Genomic DNA, 27,765 nt, shown 5'->3' with positions numbered 1-27,765 from the left:
GTGAAGCCGCCCTCTGGCGTGTCAGAAAATTTCAGATTAGAATTCAGCGCCCCAAAATACATATAGAACCGTCGATAAAAATTCTTTCGGGCTGTTTCCTGAAAAACGACCATTTGACTGGACTATTATACAAAACAGAAAAAAGTTATGAAGCATTACAATAATCACTTGATTACTGTGTGGTAAATAGGGTGTAAATTTGAAAGATTGGAATTGGCTTCATTTTATATTTTTCACAAATTTTTGACAAAAGAAGTTTTTTCTTCTGTCAAATTCACTAGAATTTGCGATATTGTTTAAAATTGCATTTTCATTTTAGAGACATTAATATCATCATGAAACGCCTTCGAAATTGAGATAATTATTAGATTAAAATGTACATTACAATTTAACTTATCATTGTGCTTTTGAGAAAATTAGGTTGCAACAGCAAGGAAACTCAAACACAGGCCCATTAAAAATTAAAATCAAGCAAAGGGAATCAGAATAATAGTGGATGATGAAGTTATAATTTATTTTTGTCAAAGATTTACCTTCAAACTCATAGGCTTGAAAATACTAAAATTCCTGCATACAACATATTATCAATTGTATTTTTCATGCTTTATATTGAGTTACACTTTGCAAAATATAACATTGTAAAGGTGGGAAAAAGTATTAAAATTAACTACATTAGGATATCTCTATTTAATACCTTGATTTTTTAGCCACGATTCAAAATGTTGACATAGAATGTAAAAAAAATGTTGATTGCGCAAATTGCGCCATGCCCCCCCTTGTGGGCACCCCTGATTTGGAATCTGTATTGTCTGTCTTTGTATGCATCAATGTATCACTGGAAACACTTCACTCACATGGGCTACTTTTTAACAAATTGATAAAAACAATAAATATAAACATCTTGAAGTACCCTTTATTCTTTAAAAACTTTAAAATAGTTCAACAACTAGTTTCGACCCTAACTGAGGTCATTTTCAAGTTGAAATGTAGAACCACTGTATTAATCAAAACCTGATTGATCTTTCAAATTGAAGTCTCTACTGTGTATCTATGTCTGTAAGTCTGATTCTTTGATAATAATTCTTGATTTAAGACGACTTGATAATGAGACTTGAATTTGAGACAGTTTTTGGCGTGACCCACCTTCAGTAGTGGGCAGACTGCTCTGTTCACTGGCCATGTCAGGCGTGACGTCGGTGTCACGTCGATGCCTCGTGGGGAGCTCGTTGTCGCCCCATCCACCACTGCTTGTCGCTTCAGTCGATGTCTCACACGACAGTTGCTTCATCATCTCTTCACGGTTCTTCAAAAAAGAATTAGATAATGATTGATAAAGATGTAAAATGATAATAAATTGTATTGACGTTTCACATCACAGTTGCTTCATCATATATCCACAATACTTCAAACCATAATGAGATATAATGATTAGCAGAAAAGTTCTAGAGTTGTTAAAATTGCATTGATATTATTACACAAGGGCTGCTCTATCATCTCTTCGAGATATAGTAAAAGAGGGATTAGTAAAAATGTATTATAATTAATAAAATGATTCATAGATCATTTAGTTAGATTTAGGTAACATAGATATTACCCAAGAAAGTTGTTCCATAATCTCTTATCGATTCTTCAAATATAATGGAAGGATGGTTAGTGAAAATATATAATTATATAAGAATTATTAAAATTACAGTACGGTTTCATCTTTCCCCAATAGGCTACCTCAAACCATAATGAGAGAATGATTAGTAGAAAAGTTCTAGAGTTGTAAAAATTGCATTGATCACTCAAGGGTTGATCTATCATCTCTTCAAGATTCTCCAAGACATACGGTAATAGAAGAGTAATTAGTAAAAATGTATTAGAATTATTAAAATGATTCATGGATCATTTACATAGATTTAGTTAACATACATAATATATTACCCAAGAAAGTTCTTTCATAATATCTTCTTGATTCTTCAAACATAATGGAAGGATCATTTAGTAAAAATGTATAAGAATTATTGAAATTACAGTCTGGTTCCATCATCTCTTCACGATTCATTCTCAATAGTTTTTTCCCAAAATATGACACTACATCTCATGATTGACAAGAAAATAAGCATGATAGGCCTACATCATAAGAACATAATCCGTGGTTCGGATGGACGTTCGTCGGTCCCGGCTGCCCGAACAAGCCGTTAGGTGTTGTCAGAGGCCCTGAAATTGATCAGTTACAACCTGAAAACTCTGACAACAGACCTGAGCCAGTCAGGTCACTCGATATTTATTTTTTTTTTACCAAAAAACAGTTTTTCATTTCCTACTCTGGCCAATACTCTCAATGCAAACCAGGTTCTATTCAAAACTATGGAACTGGCTAAACAACTGGTTAAAGGTGATCTGCTCTGGTTCACTCATTTATTCATTCATTTATTGTATAAAACATTATGATCATAATACACTTATGACATTGGAGGAAAAACTAGGCTGAGCCTGTACTATTTCTCTCTAAAAATTTTGATAAAATGTTAATGTTGTCCAAAAGTTAAGGTTATGTAATCACACACTGCTTCGTCACTTGATTTTTGGTCCAGGAATAATGATTTAAAAATTTTGAATTTTGAAGGTTGATTTTATAGTTTATTTTAGTTCTGGTTGGAACTAGTGTTACATATTCATAGTATGAGAACATATTATGCATAATCTGAGTTCAACGCCAATTTGGGATTACATAAAGCTATGAATTCATTTTTATTATAATTTGTCACATTCCAAGTTTGAGGTTAGATCCCTACATATCAGTATCACTGAACGTGTTGGCACCGTAAAAATATTACTTCCTTGAGTTCTAATGGGAATAATTATACTTTTTTGACCGGCCTGAATAGGTTTAGTTCCATTATTACTTATAGGAATAATATTTTCACTGCATCGAACACGTTCTCTGATACTGATATAGGAATCCAGTTCAAATCATCGTTATTCAGCTTTAACAAGTTACAACCAGAGCAGATCAATGTTTGTTTGAACCACTATCTAATCTGTTTATCGCCCTTCAAATAATTTGTAATATTTGAGGGAAAGTACTCATAGTACTTTCCAAGTGTGGCACCACTTTCCACACTTTCCGGCCCCAAGTGTGGCCCCACTTTCCACACTTTCCGGCCCCAAGTGTAGCCCCACTTTCCACACTTTTCGGCCCCAAGTGTGGTATTTGAGTGTGTTCAGTTTAAGTGAAGTTGAATTGAGTTCAAGTGTGACTCACAGCTTGTCCCTTGCAGGCGATGCGTCTGGTTCCCTCGAGACCACAGTCTGAGATGAGTTCGACAGCTCCCTGCTCAGGCAGGTAGGTCACCGTCAGCGATGGCAGAGACGTCAACATGCAGCCGTCCTCTTGGCGAGCCCACACCGGAACTGCAAACAACAAACAATATTATCAATCAATGTATAACATTGTATCCAGTGAGCTAAAATTATAACTCAAAGTATAATATTACTGTTCCAATAACAGCAAAGAGTAACATCACAAGACCATCCAAAACAAGCAGCATTATAACAGGACGAAATTTGAATACAACATAATATTATATCAATTAAAAATATGACAAAGTACCACATTGTTTGACAATAGTCATAATTGAGAAAATTACCTCATTGTTTCACAAGAGGCATAATAATTGAGCTCAGAGTGCGTTTCTCTTGCTTCAACATTTTTTACTTTATATTTATTCACAACAAACATAATTCGCCAGATATTTTTGATTGTATAGTCCAAGAAATTTGAAAGTTTTAAGGTGAGACCATGTTTGGCGTTTTTTCAGGCGTTTTCAGAGTCGGCAGAGCAGGAAGCTCTACTGATTAAGTTGGCGCTAGAAAAAATGCCCAATAGGCTAATAATTTATTGTGGTCTCATTATTGATGCCAACACTGTCAACGCAGGCGGGCATTAATTTGTGTGGTCTTGCAGATCAGCTGTTACGCAGCTTATATTTGGAAATGTCCGGGAAACTTATAACGTTGTTTGACAGTAATCGAAATCGCGCTCATAGGGAATGAGATTTGTCTTGATGGAGAATTTTCCCCAATTTACTAATTTTTTTCAGTTCTTGATTCAAAATTGATTATCAAATGTAATATTATACGATTTTGAAAGTAATATTTATATTCTCAATAGTTAGTACAATATTGATTGTAAATAATTGTAATTTAAAAAAAAACTAAACGTACTCGTTTGATTCTTTCTGATTGTATTTTGAAATTGATAAAAAATAAAACTCATAAAACATTGAAGTGTAGTAGCTAGCTACTCGCTTTTCTGTAACTCATTGGAGTGAATAGGAAAAAAATTGCTATCACATTTTCGCCCCTTGGGAGATGACATCAATTATTCAGCAAAGCAGAAGACTTTGTTCTTCTACTTTTCTTTTTCCCTTCCTTCTTCTCCAGTGAAAAGTGATGTTCTTCCTGAAAGAAACGACCGCATCTGATGTAGTGGCACTTCCTCTCGCAAATGAGCTCCTCTTCTGAATTTCTATTACAATGAATTTTGGAGCTCTCCAGGTGGTAATTTGTGAGATTGTTTTGGCAAATGCATGTTGTGAACTATTTCCAGTAGTAGGCTACTTTCCAAAATAACTCAGGTGTTATTCTATTAGGTTTACAGAAATCTAGATTATCTCATGCTTATTCTCGAATCTCTATCTTAATTCTTTAAAAGTAGCCTATTGTACAATGATCCTCTTCTGTCTGTTTAGTAGTGAAGGTGATAGTGTGGTATGTATATTATATTTTAAGCCAAACTTATCAAGAAATTAAAAATCCAAGAACCATTTCTTCGATAATTAAGAGTAGCCCTAACAAAAAAGGTAATGCTAAACTTATGTACGTCTGTATTATAGATTATTTATCAATCTAATGATAACTTTCTGTGTTGCTATTCATATTATATGGAAACGACTACAAATTGTCAAAACTACTTACTTATTAAAACATCTAAGGGCCGGTTTCCGAGCTCGGGATTTAGCTAAGTCCTAGACTTTAAACAGCTGGAGTCAGAAAATTGGCTTTCCAAAACGGGGCGTAGTCGCAGCTTTTATAACAGTATTTTTAGTTTTTATTTTCTCATTTCTATAATTGGAAACGTTTTTCCTTGACGAAATTAGACATTCCTAAATAAATCAAAATAGCTGAAACTTTACACTATTTTCTCTTTATTCTATTTTGTGTTCAATTTTCTAGTTTTTAGAAATTTAATTCAAACGTGACTATGACAATGACTGCGACTACGCTCCGTTTTGGGAAACCAATTTTCTGACTCCAGCTGTTTAAAGTCTAGGACCTAGCTAAATCCCGAGCTCGGAAACCGGCCCTAAGATTTTAGTTCGGATGTTAACCGAAACTAGAGATTAATTATATTAAACTCGTTCACATTATGATGTAGTAGCCAAAACTAGTGTAAAAAGTAAACTATTGTGGTAACAGAAACTAGTGATTTTGACTTTGAATCAGTGCCTTTCACAATAATATAAAGTCTTCCTCATCTAATATCTGTAGAATTCAATAGTATATTTCGCACCTAGGGCCGAAAATGAGACTTTTCTGGCTCGAAATCGGTTTTCAAGTCCGAGGCCGTAGGCCGAGGACTAGAAAAGATTGAGAGCCGGAAAAACATTTTTGCCCATGGTGAGAACGTTATTTTTCGCCACACACAAAAATAAACAATATATATATGAGAATAATAATTATTCTCATTGTCTATTATAAGCACTTCCGAAAGCAAAAGTGGAAGGTCATAGCTCTAGCAAATCTGAGGAAATCTGAATATCAAGAAATTGTCCAAGTATTTTTATTTTTTATTCTGATTTGTCTAAATAACCTAAAAGATTATGTTCAATTATGTAAGCGGTTGAGTTTATACTTTTTATTCTTCCAAATGACAATAAGATGATATTATTATGAATGTTTTAATTATTGAATGATAAACAAAAATAATTAAAAGTTTTTGATCAGCTGGTTTATCACACTTGAAAAAGTTTTTGATCAGCTGTTTTAGCACACTTGAAATTTGGCCAATCTGATGTGATCTGAATGTCAATGGAAGTTTAGGTTAGAAGTTCTATCCTTCTCTGAAAATCGAATTATTTGAATAGTTGATAATATATATCTTATCTGTATTTTATTCATTTAAATAAAATGATAGTATATTATTACAGAATACTTTATTGAATTCTAGAAGCATAAAATGATTCCGTTTATCCACCACGTTCCGTGATAAACGCTTTACTAGGAGGTTTGAGGTTAGATTCTATTATACTCTGAAAATTGAATTTGAATGGTTTATAATATCTTATTTGTATTTCATTTATCCAAATAGAATGATAGTATCTTATTGCCAAATACTTTATTCAATTCTAGAAGCTTAAACTGATTCCGTTTCATAAACTATTTTGTAAACACGTTCACATCAAATCAGAATCAGCTGACTTCAAGGTTATTTTACAGCCCTAGGGCCGTAAAAATTTTACCGGCCTGGTCAGAAAACAATCACTTTCGGCCTCCATATGACGCACGAAAACCAGCTCATTACATCCAAGTGGGGCGAAAACAAAATTTACAATAGAGGAACCAAGTAATCGAGTCCAAAACATTCTTATTAATAAACATTCTATACTCTTATGAGATGGAAATCTCAGTATTGCTATAGTGAGATTCACCTAAAATTGTTAGCAGTTGATAATTAACAACAATGCTGACAGTTTGAGATTTACTTGAGATTTTATTTTCGACTCTCTTACAAAGTTAAAAGCTTCTCTGTGACATTCCTCAGGAAACACTCTTCAAGAATAAAATCAATGATTGCTATTCAACTGTTGTTGATAGTTTGAAGTGAATGTCTATTATCACAGTATCCAGAAATATGAGTATTTCTATTTGAGTTTATATCATAAGCATTTCTAGTAAAGTTCTGAATGTATTTCACTACAATTTACTACAAGAAATTAATAAGCAAACAGTATTGTATTCAATGATCTCTTATATCATTTGTGTAACGGAATTTGTTACGTAAGTGATGTCATTGAATAAAACTTGATTTAATTCGATTGTGTCAGTTATTTTCTAGAGTTCTTTTTCTGAAAGTAATTTTCCTGTTTCCCTCATCGTAGGATCCCCTTTTCTGGAAGACACCTTGTAAATTTTCCTTGCTCCACAAAAATATTCAGTCGTTTCGCGTGTACGAGCTGTATCGATTGCCATTCAATGCTATGGAGCTCCGTCGCTCCTCGAGTGGGTTCACATCACCTGTTATGTCAGGGCTCACAGCTCAATGGTGAAAGATGACTGAATCCCTCCAGCTTGAGTGCTTTCCACCCGGTAAGTATTCCATCCGAAACAAGCTTTCAGCTGTCTCTATTGTTAGTATAAATTTTCCATTCGACTACCACACGCTCTTGCGCGGGTGTGTGTGCGTGCGCGTTTTGTTCGTTTCTACATTGTCAGCAATAACTTGAAGATCCACTTTTGTCTCAACATCTCAAACAGATTTCTCATCGATTTCACTTTCCTTTACGAGATTAAACTTTCCTTTAACTTACTGATTCAAATAATGAATAAAACACTTGATTAAAACCTTTTATAACGATATTGAATCTAATTTTCAAATTGATAAATCTTCCACACTAACACAAAGTTGAAAGGATTTCTTCTATTCTTCTCTGTGGCAGTCCTCAGAAAACACTTCATGAATGAAATCGATGAATGCTATTAATTGATACTATAAGATTACACCTTACCATAGAAACTGCTCCTTTCATTTGTTGAACAGCATTTTGCCTATAATTGATAGAAATCGGCAAATTTTTTTTTGAAGTAACCAATTTGTTAAATAGAAATACACAAAATCACTTCACTTATATTGGCTCCTTCATTCAAATTAATAAAAACAATGTAGCATCCTTTTATTGAAACTACAAAACTACCCGTTTAGAAACTACAAGTTTTATATTGTTTCTATTAATTAGATATAATTATTATTAAACGAAAATCCAAATTAAATGCTGTAATTCACCGCGAAGACTTCTGCTACTGTAAATATTGACAACAGGGTAAACAGCTAGATGGAAATCCGATGAGCGCTACTATTCAAAAATTATTTGTCAGCCCGGGAATGACAAATAATTTTTTTCCTGGCTGACAAAAATAATTAATTTTTGAATTGTAGCGCTCATCGAATTTCCATCTAGCTGTTTACCCTGTTGTCAATATTTGCAGTAGCAGAAGTCTTCGGGGTGAATATTATAGAATTTAATTTGGATTTTCATTTAATAATAATTATAAATTCATTAACATTTGAATAATTGCAACATAGCAGTAATTTCCATCTGTAATTAGATATACACAACTATGACTTTTGCTGCCCATGCTTCGTAACCAATCACCATTTCGTGTCAATATGTCTGACTTGAATGTTGTCGGGTAAATTGTACCCCCTCTCTCACTCTACAATCTTCATCTCCCTTACATTATGCATGTATTTCTCCATGTACTGTGGATTGATGCTTATGATTGTTTGAAATATCACATAAGGAAGAAGCACTCGGAATATTCTTATAATATACAGGAAAAATATATGTTTTCAACTAGGTCTGTTTTTTGTTTTGCTTGAAGAAGCCCACATGAGAGGCTTATGTTGCTTTTTTGCTGACAAGGTTCGATACATATCCTATTCTGATTCCCAACCTAATTATAATATTATTCCAAATTGAAATACTTTATTCAAACAGAATTTATCAAAATACAAGCTAATTCTGTGCTTTTTACCTTCTAGCTGGCATATGAAGGATGCAACTTCCGGTCCGCCACAATTAAGCGGATGCCACCGGAAGTCGGCAGCTGGGTCCAGAGCTGCACACACAGCCGTGTCGGTCGTCGGAAGAGCTTCCGCCCAGTAACCGCCACTTTCCAGCCCTTTGTAGTCCCTGAACAAATTGGAAAATTGTGAAAAAAGAAAGTCGGACACTAGTAACTTTCAATATTAGTATGATTCAATATAAATTATAGCATATAGAAACTAGGTTATAATGGGAGAGCTCATTGTTTGTAGTCGCCAATTTTCAGCCCTTTATAGTCTCTTTATAAGTTGGAAAATGGGAAAAGTGAAAATCAGGCACTATTTTAGTAACGTTCAATATTAGTATGGTCAAATATGAGTTATAACATTTAGAAACTAGGTTGTGGGAAAAGTCATTGCTTGTAGTCTCCACTTTCCAGCTCTTTGTAGTAGGAAAATGGGAAAATGAAAATCGCGTACTAGTAACGTTCAATTTTGATATGGTCCAATATAATTTATAGCATACAGGAACTAGCTTGTAGCAAAAGCTTCTGCCCAGTAGCCGACACTTTTCAGCTCTTTGTAGTTCCTTTACAATTAACAAAATAAGAAATAACATTGTGAGAGAATCAGTCACTACGAAGTGAGAGTAATATTGATCATTTCCTATAGCTACATACTGGGTACCTGAATATAGTAGGCTAGTGAAGATTCATATTAGTGAAAAGTACAAGAAAGTATTAGTGAAAGTAAAAGTTTGTAGTAATAAATTGTACAGAGTACAGTAAAGTATGGTCGGCCTATAGTACAGTATAAGCAGATTACAGTACTAGTACAAGTATTAGTGGGAAAAAATGATGTAATCTATGAACACATAAAGTCTCTTATATTTGGCTATTGATATCTTTGAATTTGGAATTGAGAGCAGTTTTAGGTATGTAGGATGTCGCATCTTCCTATGATTTGTTATTATTGAGATTTATGTTGTCAATAATAGGAAATGAATAGAGAAAATTGATGAAACTTATGTACGGTTTGCAACAGCAATAAGACACTAGGCTCCTCAAAAACTGTTTCAACCCAAGTTTAATTGATGCGAAAATGGGCCTTGTGGTGATTTTAATCACCGATGCTTCATCAATATAAATCTGAGTACAGCACCTATAGAATCTAGTGGAGTACAGTTATTCCAATGTGAGTTTATTCTCTAATGAATAGTGAATGAGCTATTAGTTATTTTATAGCAGTGGGGTGAAGTAAAATAGAATTGATAGAATTGAATTGTTGCAGGGCTAAAGCCTGTTGTAACAGACTTTTAAGCACAAGTCTAGAAACATCTTCTGTGATTTGAAAATGTTCATGTACCTATTTTATTTTTAAAAGTTTGATGCCTCTCAAATTTAATCGAAGTGATAAAATTGATAGAATTTTGTTATTAATTGAATAAGTGTTATGAATAGGAATCAAGCTAATCCTTTTGATAACATAGTAGCTAGGTTCAATTGTTGATTAGTTCATCAGATCCAGTAAGAATGAATTTCGAACTTCCAATGAAACATCGGGTTGAATTGCAGTCTTATTTTTACATCAAATTCGATTTTTTATCTACATTCATGAAAAATACTATGTAGTTCCAATCAAACAGTAGTATCAGGATGGTAATTCAACGGGGCTGAAATAAATCCGATCTTGATGAACTCTATTTGAAACGTACGTATATTTGAATGAATAAATGACTGAATGAACCGAATACTGATGGATCGATTTGATAATACCATAGATGAACGTAACACAATCACAAATGTCAATACAATTTTCCACATCTATCTTCGGGGCCTGACAATTCATCATAATTTCAGGGAAAAACTGATAAAAGGAATACAGACTGAAATAAAGCGTGCTACCTTTTTCCATCATTTTTCTAACTAGTTTAGACAGCTATCATTCGGTATTTTTGTGACAGACTGCCTGTCAATTCACTCGCAAAACGACCGGAAGGCTCTATACCTGTCTTCTGTCAACAAACTGTCCGACTACAATAGTCAGTTTCTGACAAATAATAATAGCTACACATTAAGTAATTGGATCTCCGTCAAAACATATATGCATCCCTCAGTAGTAATTCTTGGGTTGAAACTTAGTTAGCTTGGTTGAATAGCGACTAGGGCAAAAATATATACTTATGCTAGTCGAGCAACACAATTTGTAAAAATAATTTTTGACATTTGCGAAAAATGTGAATATAATATTATATGCAATCAATTCAATTTGAATATTACTTTTTTTAAAAAAACATTAAAATAATTTATTACTTGTATATTAATATACTAGCCGTCAGGCTCGTTTCGCTCGCCATATCCGTCTAGCCAGGAGGCTCCGCCCCCTGGACCCCCGACTGGTTCGTCCAAAAATGGTATCAGCGGGCTCGCTTCGCTCGCCTGCATTTTTTCAAAGTACTGAGAAAACGCAGAAAAGCTGAGAAAAACGCTGATTTTGGGCGTATCTTTGATGAAAGATTATTAAAGATTAAAGTCACCTCATCACAAAATTTTTAGACCCTAGCTAAACCTCTGTACCAAATTTGAACATTTTCTGTCTATTACTTGATGAAAGAACTGAGAAAACGCAAAAAACAGCTGATTTTGGGCGTATCTTTGGCGTTTTCTGTTCATTTGTTCTCGATAAAGCTGAGAAAACGCTAAAAAACGCTGTAAAAACGCAGATTTTGGGCGTAACTTTGGAAATTTTTCCAAACCCGTTCTTAGTGCGCCTCTAAAGGGCCAACTGAAATTGAACATACATTGAACATTGCTGAACATACCTACCAAATTTGAACGTTTTTGGTCCGGTAGATTTTTAGTTCTGCGAGTGAGTGAGTCAGTCAGTCAGTCAGTGATTGAGTGCCATTTCGCTTTTATATTTATATAGATTGTGAATTGTTGCATTCTGTCTATTTGTATTGGAACTTTTAGCAAATGAATTTGGGATTTGAATTTGAGTTGATTTCCTGTAACGTAAAGAGAGTGCTAAACGTTGAGCATTTACCGTTTTAATTTCAAAAATAATTGTTATGTTATCTTTAGATAACTATCATGTGGTACCTTGTTGGTTCATATCAATGTAATACTTATAGCGTCTCTCAGTCGTACTAATTCAATAATTAATTTCAGTTTCCAAGAAAATGGAACTCGGAACGACTGACTGCACACACAGCCTCTTTTTCAATCAGTAATGGTAAAAACCTATTATCATTCCTGTCAAAGACTCAATCGTAATTGAACAACCTAAAAAATTTGGTAACGCCATTTCCAAACCTAATCTCCATCGCAAAGTCATGTCAAAATTCTAAATTGAAAGCAACCCTTGTTTCCAAGGGTCTCCAACCATAAAAGCTTATGTGATGGAATTTTACATTTTACACTCGAGCAGACCACTCAACATGTCGCAAGTGACAGATTTCATTACAGCAGCGCCGCCATTCTGAAACAATGTCAACTTACGTCCAAGTAAAGTCGCTTTCAGCATTGGCTCTCTTCAATCCTATCCAAACGTTGCTGGTCACGTCCAGCTCTTTCAAGTAAGCTCTTGCCGCGTCATACTGTGTGCTCCAGTCAACTGAAACAAACACAAAACAACCGTTTTCAAATAGAGCAAAGCTTAATTGAGTGCACAAACGTGGCCAGAGACTGGTTGATCGATAAAATAGCACAAAATAGGAATGACAAATACATGGACAGCTTGATATTGGATTGTATGAACATTAATAATTGTATGTTTCATCAACAACTAGAAAGTCAAAAATAAATAAAAGCGAGTATCAAATCATTGAATCAAATGGAATTGAATTCTATCACGCCATCTAAAAGTCATACCAATCAATAGAAAACTGGAACAAATAAGACGAAAAATTGTTAAAATTGAAGTAAAGCCTTATCAAGTTCAAATAGAGTCATTGAAGTATTAACGCAACGCTTGAGGGGAAAAGCTCCAATCAAGAATGGTTCAAATACAGTCATAATCAGAGTGCTTTTGTTAGCCAATATGAAAGCTACACGCTCAGTTCACGTCTGGGCCAATCATAAAGCTCGATTGGCGTTGTCGGCCATGTTGTTTCAACTTGTTACCAAGACAAATCCATAGCTTTATAGATTAATTATTTTTTAAATTGAAGAGCAAACTATCCTATCAATCCAATTGGATGCTGTAATCTGGGATTTGCTTGAATCATAGCTATCTAATATAGAAGGCTGAGGAAGAGGAAAAGTTGCAATAATGCCTTCCTATCACTTTCTTCGACTTTGTAGCCTTGAATCTTACTGAAAGTGAGTAATAGAGATGGTGTGATGGAGAGTGAGAGATCGTGAGAGAAAAAGTGAGTGAGAGACAGTAAGTGTGAAAGAGAATGAGAGAGTGAACTATTTGAAATGGAGCTATGTTGACGAAGAAAATGATGAGAGAATGTGGCAAGAGGGAGAGAGAGCGTAATAGGGCTAATTCCCTGCCCGGTAGCATGACGCGATCCAGCTGTCAACTTACGTTCGGTTACACGTTGCGTTCACATATTACTCGATAAACACTAGCACCGGCCGAAATTCCCCTGCGATATTCACTTTGAACTGACAGCATTCGTAATGAACAGCACCAACACTCCCCATCCAACCAATGGTGTCAGTTCAAAGTGAACGGTCTTGCTCTAAAAGGATAAACAGAGTCAATTCAGTGGCCTTGGCCTCCCGTTGGCCTCCCGTTGGCCTCCGTTGGCTAATCCGCTACGGGATTAGTGCGAATCTGTAAGGGCTGCGGCAATACGGTTCGATGCCCTATAAATTCCATAGGGCGTCCCTTTGCAACCGCAAACTGACCAACCTTTGCCTTTCCGGCCCTTGAAGGTGTCACTGAGCTGCTGGCAAATCGGATTCCCCGAAAGCTTTCTCAATATTACTACACTGTTTTCCAATTAAAAACGCAATTAAAAATTCAATTAGATGTGACAGTGTCAGTGGAGGGTTAAAGTGGTTTGGTTATTATAAGGTAGAAGAGAGATTCACTTCAAACCGTCTGCAATGTTCGAATAGAAACATTGATATTTTATATACATAGAATGCTGCCATAGGAGTGAGAGCAAGGTATGCCAACGGTGCTTTACTCTGTTGCTTCAACCAATTTTTAATACATGAAGACAGTTACTTCAGTAACAATAACTTTCATTTGACAGCATTCCAGATCACTAAAATGAGAATACTTTCCATTCAACCAATGTGGACAGTTCGAAGAGAATCTCACTATATATTGTGTATTCGCTCTTTTCTGACTATATTTAGTGGAGAAATATTCTTGGTTGATTTATCAGATGCATTTTCTTCATCATCATCATCATCATCATCATCATCATCATCATCATCATCATCATCATCATCATCATCATCATCATCATCATCATCATCATCATCATCATCATCTTCTTCTTCTTCTTCTTCTTCTTCTTCTTCTTCTTCTTCTTGTTATTTTTCTTCTCCTTCTTCCACTACCTCTTCTCTTTCACTTCATCCTGATATATTTTTCTCTTTTACTCTTGTTCTCCCACTCATTCCACCATTGTAATATTCCTGGGCTATCTACGTGGATCATTGTACAAATGATAAAATATGCTTGGTATCTCACTTTATTAGAAGCTACTCAACATACACAGCTATACAAAGCTCATCAGTACTTTTGCTCGTATATTTGGCGCCTCAAAGCCTCAGGTAGGCTCTACTACTACTACTTTTCAGGTTATTCAGCCTGGAAAATCGGGAAAACTGTTCATAATACAGCAGCACGGTCCCACCTGAAATCAAAGAACGGCTCATTGTTAGCAGCAGCTGCATACCATTGTAACATGGCAGCATTAGAGCAGAACATTTGCCGCCTTGAATAGCATTCCAACGGTTTGCTTCAGACATTTTGCTTCATGCGCTCGGGCTGGCGTAACGGTGCAAATTCTCTGAGCCTGAATAGAGACTGAGGATGCTCACTCGTATTCTGCAATGCAGGAGTAGTGCTTGTTGGGACGTCTTTTCAGCGTCGCGACGCTCTCTATGGTCTCCGAATTGCTGCAGTTGTGAGAACAGAGCTACCCGAACACTCACACAAACACACATACACATTACAAGTTCACATATACACATTCATGTACACACAAGTAGTATTCCTCTGCCTCAGAACAGAACTAGGCAAACACTCACACAAACACACCAACACATCACAAATTCACTCATACATCTACACATACATACAAGTGGTGCCTCTTCACCTACCAGCAAGACTCAGTTATTCATTTGTCAAGTAGTGGAGGCGCTCCAAGTTTTCAAATGTTGTTCACTACGTTCCAGCACTATTCAAATATGCAAGTTTATTTGTATTGTTGAGGAATGTGAGTTTGTGTGAATGTGTAATATCTGTGTATGAATTCACGTTGACTACTGATGATGTACTACGATGATATTTATTGATGAGTGATTGTGTGAAGAAAATGTAGTTGATGCAGTAATTTTGAAGAGAAGTTTGTGCCATACAAATAATGGCAAGTTTTAGGATTCTTCGATCTCCTGGGTCAATTTTCAAATATGCAAGTTTACTTGTATTGTTGAGGAATGTGGCTTTGTGTAAATGTGTAATATCTGTATATGAAGACACGATGACTACTGAATGAGGCACGTCGATGATATTTATTGATGAGTGATTGTGTGAAGAAAATGTAGTTGATGCAATAATTTTGAAGCCAGTTTGTGCCTTTTAGGTGAGTTCTGGGATTTTTCCATCTCCTGTGTTAAATCTTTATAATGTTTGAGCATGTGAAACTGAATTAATTTTATCTTTTAGCGTGAATTCACAAGAAATAATAAAATGATTAATTGGTGGTTCCAAGGATTTGATCCATAGATTGAAATATTTATGTAGTAGCTGAATCATGTTCCCCCTTCCACCATTCGAAAGTTTTCCAAATGCAAATAACTTGACTTGACTTCGCTAACAACTTTGTATACATTCCATAGTTTCCTAGTTTCCTGTAGCTTGTTTCTATCAGATCGAGACGGTGCTCTAGAATTTATGAATATTTTAGGATAAGACATGTTTGGAACTCGGAAAATGTATAATTCGCAATATTCGAATATATGATTAGAATATCTTGTTTCACTTCGAAAAATAGTGGATAGAGGCACATGAGGAAGAAAACAAATATCTATGACGAAAGAAAACGTAGGTCGCCGATATTCTTGTTTTTAAGTGTTTCCGCAAACCTTTTTGAAAATTGAGCTCAATTTTAAAAGTGAAGAATTATAACCTACTTTTTGGACTAGTGTATGAATCGAAACTCGGGGTTGAACCAGTTTTGGGCTGGGCCTGTTGGTCCTTCATTCTAATGAATTCTGTTTTGTGTATTATTAAATGAACAATTAAATATCACTCCCATCTAAATAAATATTATGAATTGAGTGATCAAACATGATTATTTTATCCAATATTTATTACATTATCTGTACTTCAACAAAGAAATGGAAGTATTTCGATTCACAAACAATAGTTACAAATCTTTTATAAGAAAATATCGTGAATAAAATGTCAATATAACTAAGATACATATCTGTAGTAAGACATGAAAGACTGATATTTCCTTCTACATTCCCAGCCCGAACATCCTCATCCAAAAAAAAAAAATCATGTTGTCAGAATAGAGTTATCATGTTATGGATCATCTCCTCATTTGAATCTCATATTTATATCTCCTCGATGTTTGTTTACAAAGGAGCAACACTCTTCTTCCACCTTTCACCTTTATCTCAATAACCCAAATGTATTGTAATGTATTCATTGGAAGAATAATGTGATTCTTCTAGAATATTCTTTCAAAATTCGTTCCTTGAATGCTGAGGTTGGTACAAGTTTTCCAAGCTCTGTTACACTATTCTTCATGTTTGAGTAATTTTGTTTGCTGAGGATGAAGCCCACATGATCTTGGGGCTTGTACGTGGGTTATGATGAGAGATGGGTGGACCTACATTGCAATGTTACTTTTGAAAGAGATGAATTCTCGTATAAAAATGATAATTACCTGAAATAATCATGAACCGAAGCAAGGCAATAACTAAAATAGCAAACAGAGACATCACCATTTTTAAGTGCGTCCATTTTCATGTCAACTGAGTAATCAGTATGCAATTTATATTCATGACACATTTCCATTACTACTAAAACTGAAATGATCAACTGAAATTCCAACTGGAAATGAACACGTTTCACTTGCCAGTATGAATGAACTAAACTGATAACTGCATCATTTTCAACAGAGTACAGCAGTAGTTGAACTACCTCTCCTGAAATTGGGAAAAGGTGGGAAGGATGAAGTGGCTGAGTATGATGAGGAGGAGGTGAAGGAGGAGGAGGATGAGGAAGAGGAGGAGAGTTAGGAGGACGGTGAGGGTGAGGAAGAGGTGGTGGGCGAGGAAGAGGAGGGGGTGGAGGAGAAAGAAGGAGTGTTAGGAAGAGGTGGAGGAGAAAGAAGGAGTGTTAGGAAGAGGTGGAGGGCGAGGAAGAGGAGGGGGGAAAGAGAACGATTTGGAAGAAGAGGTGGAGGAGATAGTGGAGGACGAGGATGAAGAGAAGGAGGAGGATGTCGAGGCGGTGGTCTAGGAAGAGGTCACGAAAGACGAGGAGGAGCAGTAGCAGAACGAGGAGAAGGAAGATGTAGATGAGGAGGTGGAAAGTAGGAATGAGGAGGAGTGCAGGAGGAGGTTGAGGCGATAATTATTTCACAGTTAGCAGGCAGATATTATCGTCATGGCTACAGCATGTAAATAATGGAGCGATCCAGCCGAGCGGACCAACAATGGTTAGTGGGGGGTGGAATGCACCCCTGCTTGGAATGCCTCCCCCCTCTCGCCACCTGTGTTGCATCTAAAACCACACAGCCAGGAAACGCACTAAACAGAGGTTAACTACATACAATACCTGCCTTACATACTACAGTATATATATATCCACTATGTAAGCCTTTCACTGTACAGAGTCTTTTCACTGGTCGATATATTCTGTCTCAGACTCACATGCACATCATCTTTGCTTTCATTATTCATCTGAGCACACATAAGCCACCTTCATCCTGTTGAATAGATCGTGTCGACAAGCCCGCCTTATATTCAGCCTTAAATCTGCAACTATATGCCTATACACAAGCCTTACAAGCTCCAATATACCGTATATATGCCATTCATACGGCCATACATATTGGTTCATGTTCATACTGGTCTATAAATATGTATCGGTGGAAAGTCTGTGCGCTGTGCTCATGAACGTTCTTGAAAACGAAATAATCGGCCAGATGGAACCATACATATCAAATTACAAAGTTCATGTTCATATTGGTCCATGAATATGTATTGGTAGAGAGTCTTGGGCCCTTTCTTATGGAACTATTGAGGTCGATCTTAGTCAAGTAAGCTCTGGTTGCCTGACAACCAATATTACAAGAACCAATCAGAATGACTCTAGTAGCTGTTTGTTGGGCAAACAACCTTTACCTGACTGAGATCGATCTCAGATTACTAAATGTGAATCTAAATCTTTAGTATAATCTTTAGATTACTAAATGTGATCTTTAGATTACTAAATGTGATCTTTAGATTACTAAATGTGATCTTTAGATTACTAAATGTGATCTTTAGATTACTAAATGTGATCTTTAGATTACTAAATGTGATCTTCAGATTACTAAATGTGAATTGAACTCAACAATACTTCAAAACCAGAGATTAATATTTAAGACTTGTAAGCTCCACAAATAGCTACTTGAATTTTAATTTCCATCTTTAAAATTGTATATTTCGAGCTATATTTGAAGAATAAAATAAACTACCATATTTACCGATAGTAAAACTTATTTAATTAAGTTGAAAATTGTGTCTGAGACACTAGTAGAAATACTTTCCCATACTATAAACATGGAAATGTGGATGGATATAAGCATAAAAAAATCTCAAACATGAGAAAACTGGAGCAATGTATTCCATTGTTTCCATACACTTTCAACCTTCTTATTTGCTCCATTCATGAAGTTTTATTATTCATTGAATAAAATTATATATTCCATGAATGACAAATGATAATAATTGTATTACTAGATCACTTTCACTTGTTATTTCTCTAGGGAAACTTTCCTGTCCAGCTTCCAGGATCTCACAACAGTATTATTCAGATCCCGTATCCTCATTTTCATTGAGAAAAGATCTCTGAAAAAAAAATACTCAATCAATCCTGAATAGTTTCAGCTACTGAATTGCGAGGATTGAAGATGATGACAATGAAATTTGTAATTATCATGTAAATAGTTTATAAATTTACATAATAAAATGCTTATTGTGTATAATAGATAAATTTCATAAACTTCATTTATCTATTCATCCTCATCCACCTGAACTGACTTTCTGATTCTCACGTCAAAGCCGTAATAATTAACTGCCAGAGCGTGCACATAATACAGTGTCAATATTTGTGTATTGAATTGACCTCAACTCACTCACTATAAGCCAATCAATATGTTGATTGAAATTCAAGCAGAGTTGGATCGGTGACTGAGCTGACTAGACCAAACACTGCAATCATCATTCAATGTTGACCTTTATTATTAGTCAACTCAATAATTATTAGCAAACAGCTATAACGTCAATAAACTTCTATCAGTTTCATTTTTGTTCTGCTTCCCTATTAACTTCGTGTTTCAATATTGCTTTCGTTTGTTCTTATTTGTCAGTATTTATTAATTAACTTGAAATTAATTCAATTATGTTCCATGAAGATTTGAAAAATGTTCAACTCTGTCCAAATAAACCACTTCTGCAGAATCGGATTGATAATTTGAAAGTATTTCTCACAGGGGTCGTGTCCTGTATCAATAGGCAGCTTCTTCATCATGATAGAGACCAATGCTAAATGAAAACTCAAATACCAATCATATAGCTCGATTTATCTAGCGGTCTGATTTCACTGCTAGTTTCTCGAGTTTTAGTCTACCAGTTGGATAGATAGATAAATGCCTTTATTTTACACTTTAAACATCACAAGTGTTGTGAGCGAAGATGACTTCCCCTCTTCAACTCAACCCACTGAGGATTGATATAGTGTAACAATATTGATGAATTAAGAAAAAGAGAATGGTCCAACAACCAAGAATAGTTTCATATATTATTGGAACTATGAACACTTATATACTATATACTATGAAACTGATCAATAACTTGTAAAAAGTTTTGATCCTATAACTTCTTTCTTCTTGAAAAAAGCCTCAAAACTCCTTAAGGAGAGCATCATTATCTAAGTATTCATTGAATTATTTTATCTAAGAACTCCTACTTTTCAATTATAAATTTTGGAATAGAATGAACTGTTTCATCACCAATTGAATACAATACAAAAATTCTTATAACAGAATATCAAATGGATTGGTATCCTTAGTTTAGCAGAGAAATGGTTATCTCGTTCTCAAATTGAACTAATAGGAGTAATAAGTGAAATTTAGATAAATGATAGTAAGTTGGTCCTGGCTGCTTACAACAGTTGTTGACTCCCCGTTAGGTGTGACCTGAATACTCTCACCCCAGACCTGAACCATCAAGGCATGCGATATCTATCCACAGTATTTTGATGATCAGTTAACCTTTCACTACTTTAACTAACTATACTTTCATCACATTCTTTGTTCTCACCGTCTTCTCGAACAAAATAGTTATTTGTGCAACTAGTGCGCAAAGTGTCAGTTTGCTGCACCGAAAGAAACGTTTACTATTACGAAAGAATGGTTTCTTGAGTGCAGCAGAGGAACTTTGCGCACGTATTTCACATTAAGTTTTTCCTACAGTTACCATTGAATATGAAAAGTGGGTAATTATGGGTAAAATTGCCTGAAATGCATCAAATGTTTTTCTGTGTAATTTTATTATTGATAAAAACCTTAATCCCAAAATCCTAAAGTCCTCGTTGTCCTTGGTTATAATATATAATACTAAAAATTAGCGCGTTGTGCTTGGTTGCACCTCTGCTCACTATAGCAGCCCAGTCACTGTTACCAACTTCATTTTCATTTTGCTGCACTGTTGCTCCATATAACCTACTAAGTATTTTGCGTTGCCATGTTGCAAATCTGGAGTGCAGAAAAATTTTTCCCGCACTAGAGCGGAAAAGTGATTCTTTGCGTTCTGTAATCAGTGCAGGAATGGTCACTTTCCATGGTAACTGTAGGAAAAAAAAAATTCCAGTCCTCAATTCAATGCTTTCAAGATTCTAACTTTTACAAAAAACAATCAATTCAAACAGACCAGAAATGTATGATTCAATTACAGAGCGAAATATTCCATTCTACCAGACTCGCTAATCGATATGCTCTCGACAACTCGCATATTCTCAGTAATTGAACGATTGAAAAAAACCCGACACATTGTTTCACACGTTATCAAAATTGTTGCATTCTATTCACGCGTTATCAACAATGTGTATGTATACTGTACGAAAACATCAGGCGCTGTTAATATTGATGACAAATTCTCGACGAAACATTCCAGCTCCATAATTTAATTCCAATTAGCGAATGAGGGCCGTGCTCCACCCGTAACCGCTAAACTCGGGTTGGGAGGTGGTTGAGGTATTTTTGGGGGGTTCAGAGGGGTTTTGGGTGATGGAAAGGGGGTTCTGGGGTTTCCAAGGGTTCTATCAACAGCTGCTACAAATTACGAGTGTGGCGCGCGATCCTGTGCGTGTGTGTGCGCCTGAAATGTTCTCACAGATTATGATGAGAATGAATGAGAGAAGATTGTGTTGAGTTATATTTGCAACAAGCAGTGGATGAACTACACTCAGCTAACGAGTGAAACTTCTCGTTTACAAGTTGAATGATGCTGTGAGATAAATGAAGTGGCTTTGAATTTTCAATTTTATTCGCGCTCACAAGCGTGAACCACATGCATATTGAATGTTTAGACGCTTGTTTTCAATGACTTGATGACTGCATGATGTGTCAGTGAATTTGTTTGTTTGTGAATAGCTTTTGGGCCGGACTCATGAAGCTTAGCATTATCATTTAAACGATAATTTTAAATGGCATGAGCATGTACTAATGAATGAATTAATTTCCAACTTGAGTTTTCTTGTATCATCGAAAACAGCAAAAATAAAATCGGCAAAATCCATCACAACCAGTTAACCAGTTTTGTACCTCATTGGAAGAAATTAATGTTTCCATGATGGATTTTTCACTTCTCGAACGTCAAGAATCAACTTCGAATGATTCGTCGAAGATTGAAGCAGCCGACAGTCTGATCAATCAGAGGAATCTTTTTGTATCCAACAGTACATCTTCATGCTTCTCTTCCAATTAACTTATAACTGGAAACACCTTTCTAAATTGGACAAGAAAACCTAATGATTGCAACAGGATAGAATTTCTCATTCTTCTCAAATAAGTTCTATAGAAATATGTTCCTTTTTCTTGGTCTGATCTTCATCTTCTCATTTTCTTCCCCCTCTTATTACGTCTCCATCACACATATATCCACACTAAAAACCTATCGCTTGAGCTATTTCATCTCTGTTATCTTCTTGTTCATCTTTTTCCTTTGTTTCCCTTCCATATCCTGTTCCTTCTTTTCAATCGATGTACTTCAGCCCATGCCTTCCTATAGCCTCTTTCACCTCCCCATCCCCACTCACCCTCAATCACTCCCTCACCCTCCTCTGTCACCACCTCCAATTTCTTTTTCTCCTTCCCCCTCATACTCTTCTCATCCTTTTTATTTATTGACTTATTCATATACAAATACAATCCAGGTAAAAACAACAGGTTCGCCCAAAACTGCTCTTAACCTTAATTTGGAAAACACAGTCTAGAAGTTATGTAAAAATGATAACTCAATTCCTAGAAAAAAATGTATCTACCACAATTATGAATTTATTAGATTAATTAATTTTAAAATACAAATCCTAACAAAAATCTTCCTTCACAATCGCAAAAAATATTGAAAATTTCACTTAAATCCACAATTATACTCATGTAAACACCAAAACATGGTGTTTTATCATTTATCATTTTTCTTCTCCTCCTTAATCTTCTTCTTCATCATCATCTTATTATTTTTTCTTCTTCTTCCTCGTCTTCTTTTTCTTCATCATTTCATTTTCATTCTTCTTTCTCATAATCTCATACTTTTTTACTTTTTCTTCCTTTAAGAGTATTTTGAAGGCATGATCAAGAAACGGGAGGCACACTTTCCCAAAGATGAACGCCTCAAAGAAGTTCAGCTTAGCTGTTGTGGGCTCGCTTCTCCTGTAAGGCACGTAGGGGTTCAAACCCCCCTCCTACACCACGAATCACCAAACCCCCTGAAAACCATCACGGTCCAATACTTTGCAGTTTACGTGTCCAGACTTGGGTGGTTCGATGCCATGTGGTGGTATACAGTGGACATGTATTTGGCACACAATTCCCCTGGCTGATCTCCTTTATCTCACTCCCTTCCATGTCTCTCCATCCCTCTCTTTCTTCTCTTTCGTTTTCGTCGAGTTTAATTGATGGCAGTCGGACAACGCTTCAGCAATTTCTCACGGAGTGTGTGGAGGATCTGCTGCAAAGAAAGAAGTAAGACTTTTCTGGAAAAGTCTAGAAAATGGGATTGAGAGTTCTGGAACAATCTCCTATTTTGTCATTTGTGGCCAAACCACTTCCGTAGCTGCTGTACTGGCAGATCGTGCCAGAATTGTGTTCTAGTAGTCTGAACCGGAGTTATAACAATCTCACAATAGATTTTCAACTGCAACTTGTTTCAGAAATTGTGTTTCTATAGTCTCTGATTCTTTATTTATCCAAACAATAAGTATATTATCAAAATGATAGGGAGAGGAAAAATAAGGTCACCTTGTGCTATTCCTCTCCCAAATTCAGATAACACATAGTCCGAAAAAGGATGAAACGTTAAAATAATTCCACAATAGATTCCCAACTGTAACACGATTAAAAATTGATTTTTGAAGCCTCTTCATAATCTATGATTTATTATTTTTGCAAGCACCTGAAATTGACGATCCACAAATAATGATAAAGAACCTAGAAAAGAAATTATTCAAGTCACTAATGTGGGTTTCTCATGGAAATAAAGAAATAATTACTAGATTAAGAAATTGATTGATTCAGATCAAACTTCCAATGTTTTACGTTCTTCAAGTTGAATGAATATATTTATCTATATATTTTTTTATTCGATGGAACACTTCTCATTTCCAACTCCACATACAAAACTGTAGTTACAGCTTTCGTAGGACATTGAAGAAAGTTGTATGTATTGTTTCATAATTTCATTCTAGTTTAATGCAATATTATCGCATCAAATTATTATGATGCATTCAAGTTTGACTCAATAAATCAATTTCATCTAAATATAACCAGAGACAATTGGTACAAGTAGTTGCTCACACTATCCTTTCTCTATGATATAACATCCATAATATAACTTCCATTTATATGATCTGTAGCATCCAATATTAAAAGTGGTGACCATGCATTTATATTATTCACACTGACTTTGATTCTCACTGTAAACGCTTTTGCTTGCAATACACCATTCCAATGCTGTTTTCTCTCTTTTCTCAATCACTGAATCGAAGTATTTGAAATTATATGCTACTAATATCAATTCAAATGCAGCATTGATGTCACAGCTTTAGAGCCATCAGTTTCCATCTCTAGCAAGTGAATAGATAAATCGACTGCTCAAAGTGTAGCGGACAACTTTGAGAGCAATATTAATCAAAAATGGCTGAACAACATATCATACAACACCACGTGGATGGGACATTCTCAATGAACCTGGTTGCGACTAAATTGGCAAAGTTATAATTGGGATGAAAATAGCTTGTTGGCGAAACTTCACAACTTTCCTTTTCATCGGTGTGTTGAAATTTCAGGTGAGATTGCATCGGCTGGAGCAATCACTGGTTTCGTAATTGTTCGTTTGATTGCAGAGATCAGAGTGAGCGCCTCGATATGATCGCCGGATTCAATTCAAGGCCTGAACGCTGATCATCGCCGATTGAGAGAGAGAGAATGAGGGTAGAGAGAGTGGGAGTGAGACGGCGGAGATGAGTCGATTTCGTTTGAAGCTGCTGTTGAACTTAATGAATACATGGGACCGCTCTCAGCGTCTGCTGAATGGAACATCCGGCGTTTCATTGATTTCTGAATGAGCCTGAATATGTAAAATCAGCGCCGGCTCTCAGTCAGCATCCGCGGATTACTGTTACAGAACATGAATGCCTCATAACCTCCTAATTGATGGCAGCCTCTCACTAAGAAGCCTCTCCTCCCCTAATCTTTGCGGAGTATTCGAATTGGAAATGCAATTTCTATTGCACCACCTCTGTTTACACCTCTGTGTAAGCGATTTCAAGCGATAATTCATTCAAAGATTCGCATTTCAACTGTTTTGGGCGTCATGTGTGTACAAAGCTGTTGTTTTTCATGCATATGTTGCAGAATTAGATATATTATCGGGGCACCGATCTTCGCTCGTTATTTTTAATATCGGGGCACCGAGCTTCGCTCGTTATTTTTATTTATTGAAAAACAGAACCTAAGCCTACTATAGATAGAGTAAGCCATGACAGAATACAATTTTCTCAAATGATCGTTTTTATATTTTACAGCTGGCTATAGTCAGCTTATGAATTTTGGGGATGCGATATTTTGATTTTCAACAGAATCACTCGCTCACGTTTTACTATCCACAGACGACAAAAGTCACAGCTTTTTCAGCCAAGGATGAATTTTCCTTTAAATGTCATTCAGCGAGTTTTCCCAAGGATGAGACCTAGTGCAATTGTTTTTTATTGTATGTAAAGGATTATTTTATATATCCCTCAAATAGCTTACAGCTAGAGGGATATTATCGCACTATTGTAATACTCAGATAAATAAATAAATAAATAGAATAGAATTTTTATATCATAAACCTAGTATGTTCCAAATTTCGTGAAAATCGTTAGAGCCGTTTTCCAGATTCGTTGAGTATAAATAACCAGTTATAAAAATAACCAGATTGCTCGCCTAATATAGTAGGATTAAAGGCCTACAGATTGAGGGTTTATCTCCCATGGGGTATTTATAGAATGAGTTAAATCATTTTGCAGTTTTTTCACGCAGTGAATCTACTTAGTAGATTGATATATCCTCAATTCGTACAAGGCTGTCGATAATTTGAGTGTCAATGGGTATAGAATCAGACGATCAAATTAATCGAGTGATAACTGAATATTATTGTGGATGTATGAGGTACCTTGATACTTTGATTATTTTTCATAGTTATATTTTCCTATCCCCTATTTCGTCAAGTCCTAAGGTGTGGTTCGAATTGAAGTTCGGAGTATCTTCTACAAAAGCATCATAATCCAAGTTATACTTCAAGACTGACAAACATACTGAAGTCGAATAGCTTTTCACGTTTAGGAGTATTATTCACATTTTTATTCTGTTAAAGCGTTGAATTAAATAATCAACCGCTCAATATAATCAACGATCGAAAATTTATGAAAAAGATATGGTGTATATCATCAACAGTATACACAAATGAAGGAGACTCAGTTTCCTTTATGATTGCTGCACCCTGGTAAACTTGAATATGGTCTGGGTCTTTGGGGGCCTCTCAGGAACCCAGGAGCCCAAAAATACCCCCTACAAAACCGACTTGGGTATGATTGATAGCATGGACCTTCTTATGAATTCTGAATCGAAACCTGCAGTTCGCCATAAACCAGCAAAACCTCTCCTCAAGACCCTCCTCTATCCCAATCAAACCCCCCAAACCCCACCGGGTAACACTGATGCTCCTCCCCATAAAAGTAACATACATCCTGTCTGATCCTCGCAGGAATATACCTACTTCTCTAATTCTCTACCTCACAGAATACGTGCAACTGTTGGAAATGCGTTTCCGACCTAGCTGTGTATGATATTATTACTGTGTATTCCAATGTTTTGATGATTTAGAATATATTTCAGTATTGCAATTCATTTCGAATCCTAGTCATAACTATCTCACTATTTCAAGTGGAACCAATCAGAATCAAAGATTTGTCAGGAACCATGTCGGAAGAGAAATATTCAAAGCCATATATCCACAAATTTCGAATTCAAGAATTGAGAAACATAATTATGTTCTTCGTACATTTTTACTTTCCATGCCCTATTACCAGTAAGGAAAGTATTGCTTTCCGAAAAAAATTAAGGTACCCCAATTTCTAAATTTCTATACGTTTCAAGGTCCCCTGAAAATGGTTTTTGGTATTGGTATGTTCGTGTGTGTGTGTGTGTGTGTGTGTGTGTGTGTGTGTGTGTGTGTGTGTGTGTGTGTGTGTGTGTGTTCGGCTCCAACGATTTTGATCAAATTCATACCTAAAAAAGTCATTGATAAGCTCTATTGACTGTCACAAGTCACATATCTGTAAAAATTTCAGGAGCACCGCCCCATCTATGCAATGTTTGATTTTAGATTCTCAATTATCAGGCTTCAGATACAATTGAAACAAAAAAAATTTAGTGGAAAAGATTCAGCATGAATATCTCTACAATTTATGTTCAGTAACATTTTCACCTAAAATTGAAAATAAGCTCGAAATGCGAGAAAATAAGATTATTTAATTGCAAAGCAAACTGTTGGCAACTGTTGATTCTATTAAATCATTCACTATGAAGAGATAGCAGACTCCGTGTGTATGGAGCGCTATTGTCCTGTCACCAGCTGTCTCAGATCTTAGAATAGTAGATTTGATATGTGCGGGAACACTAGCGTCAGTTGATCAATTTTCATAACGGCAAGGAAAGTTGTGTGAGTGCGCCACACCAGATTTTTTTCATACACGACTCTCACTTACGTAGATAACAG

General features: G+C 35.7%; 1 protein-coding gene across 1 annotated transcript in view; it reads right to left on the bottom strand.

Annotated features, from left to right (window-relative positions):
* Positions 1-27,765, bottom strand: part of LOC111054842 — a 153,027-nt gene that overhangs the window by 14,768 nt on the left and 110,494 nt on the right. The window contains exons 3-6 of the mRNA XM_039425137.1: positions 12,313-12,427; positions 8,803-8,960; positions 3,251-3,399; positions 1,144-1,303 (exon numbers count right to left, since the gene is read on the bottom strand). Coding sequence (XP_039281071.1) covers positions 1,144-1,303; positions 3,251-3,399; positions 8,803-8,960; positions 12,313-12,427 — 582 coding nt within the window. The remainder of the gene's footprint in view (positions 1-1,143; positions 1,304-3,250; positions 3,400-8,802; positions 8,961-12,312; positions 12,428-27,765) is intronic.

The sequence above is a fragment of the Nilaparvata lugens genome, chromosome 3 (assembly GCF_014356525.2).
Source record: "Nilaparvata lugens isolate BPH chromosome 3, ASM1435652v1, whole genome shotgun sequence".
Lineage (NCBI taxonomy): Eukaryota > Metazoa > Arthropoda > Insecta > Hemiptera > Delphacidae > Nilaparvata > Nilaparvata lugens.
The sequence above is the reverse complement of the archived record's forward strand: the minus strand, read 5'-3'. Positions and strand labels throughout refer to the sequence as shown.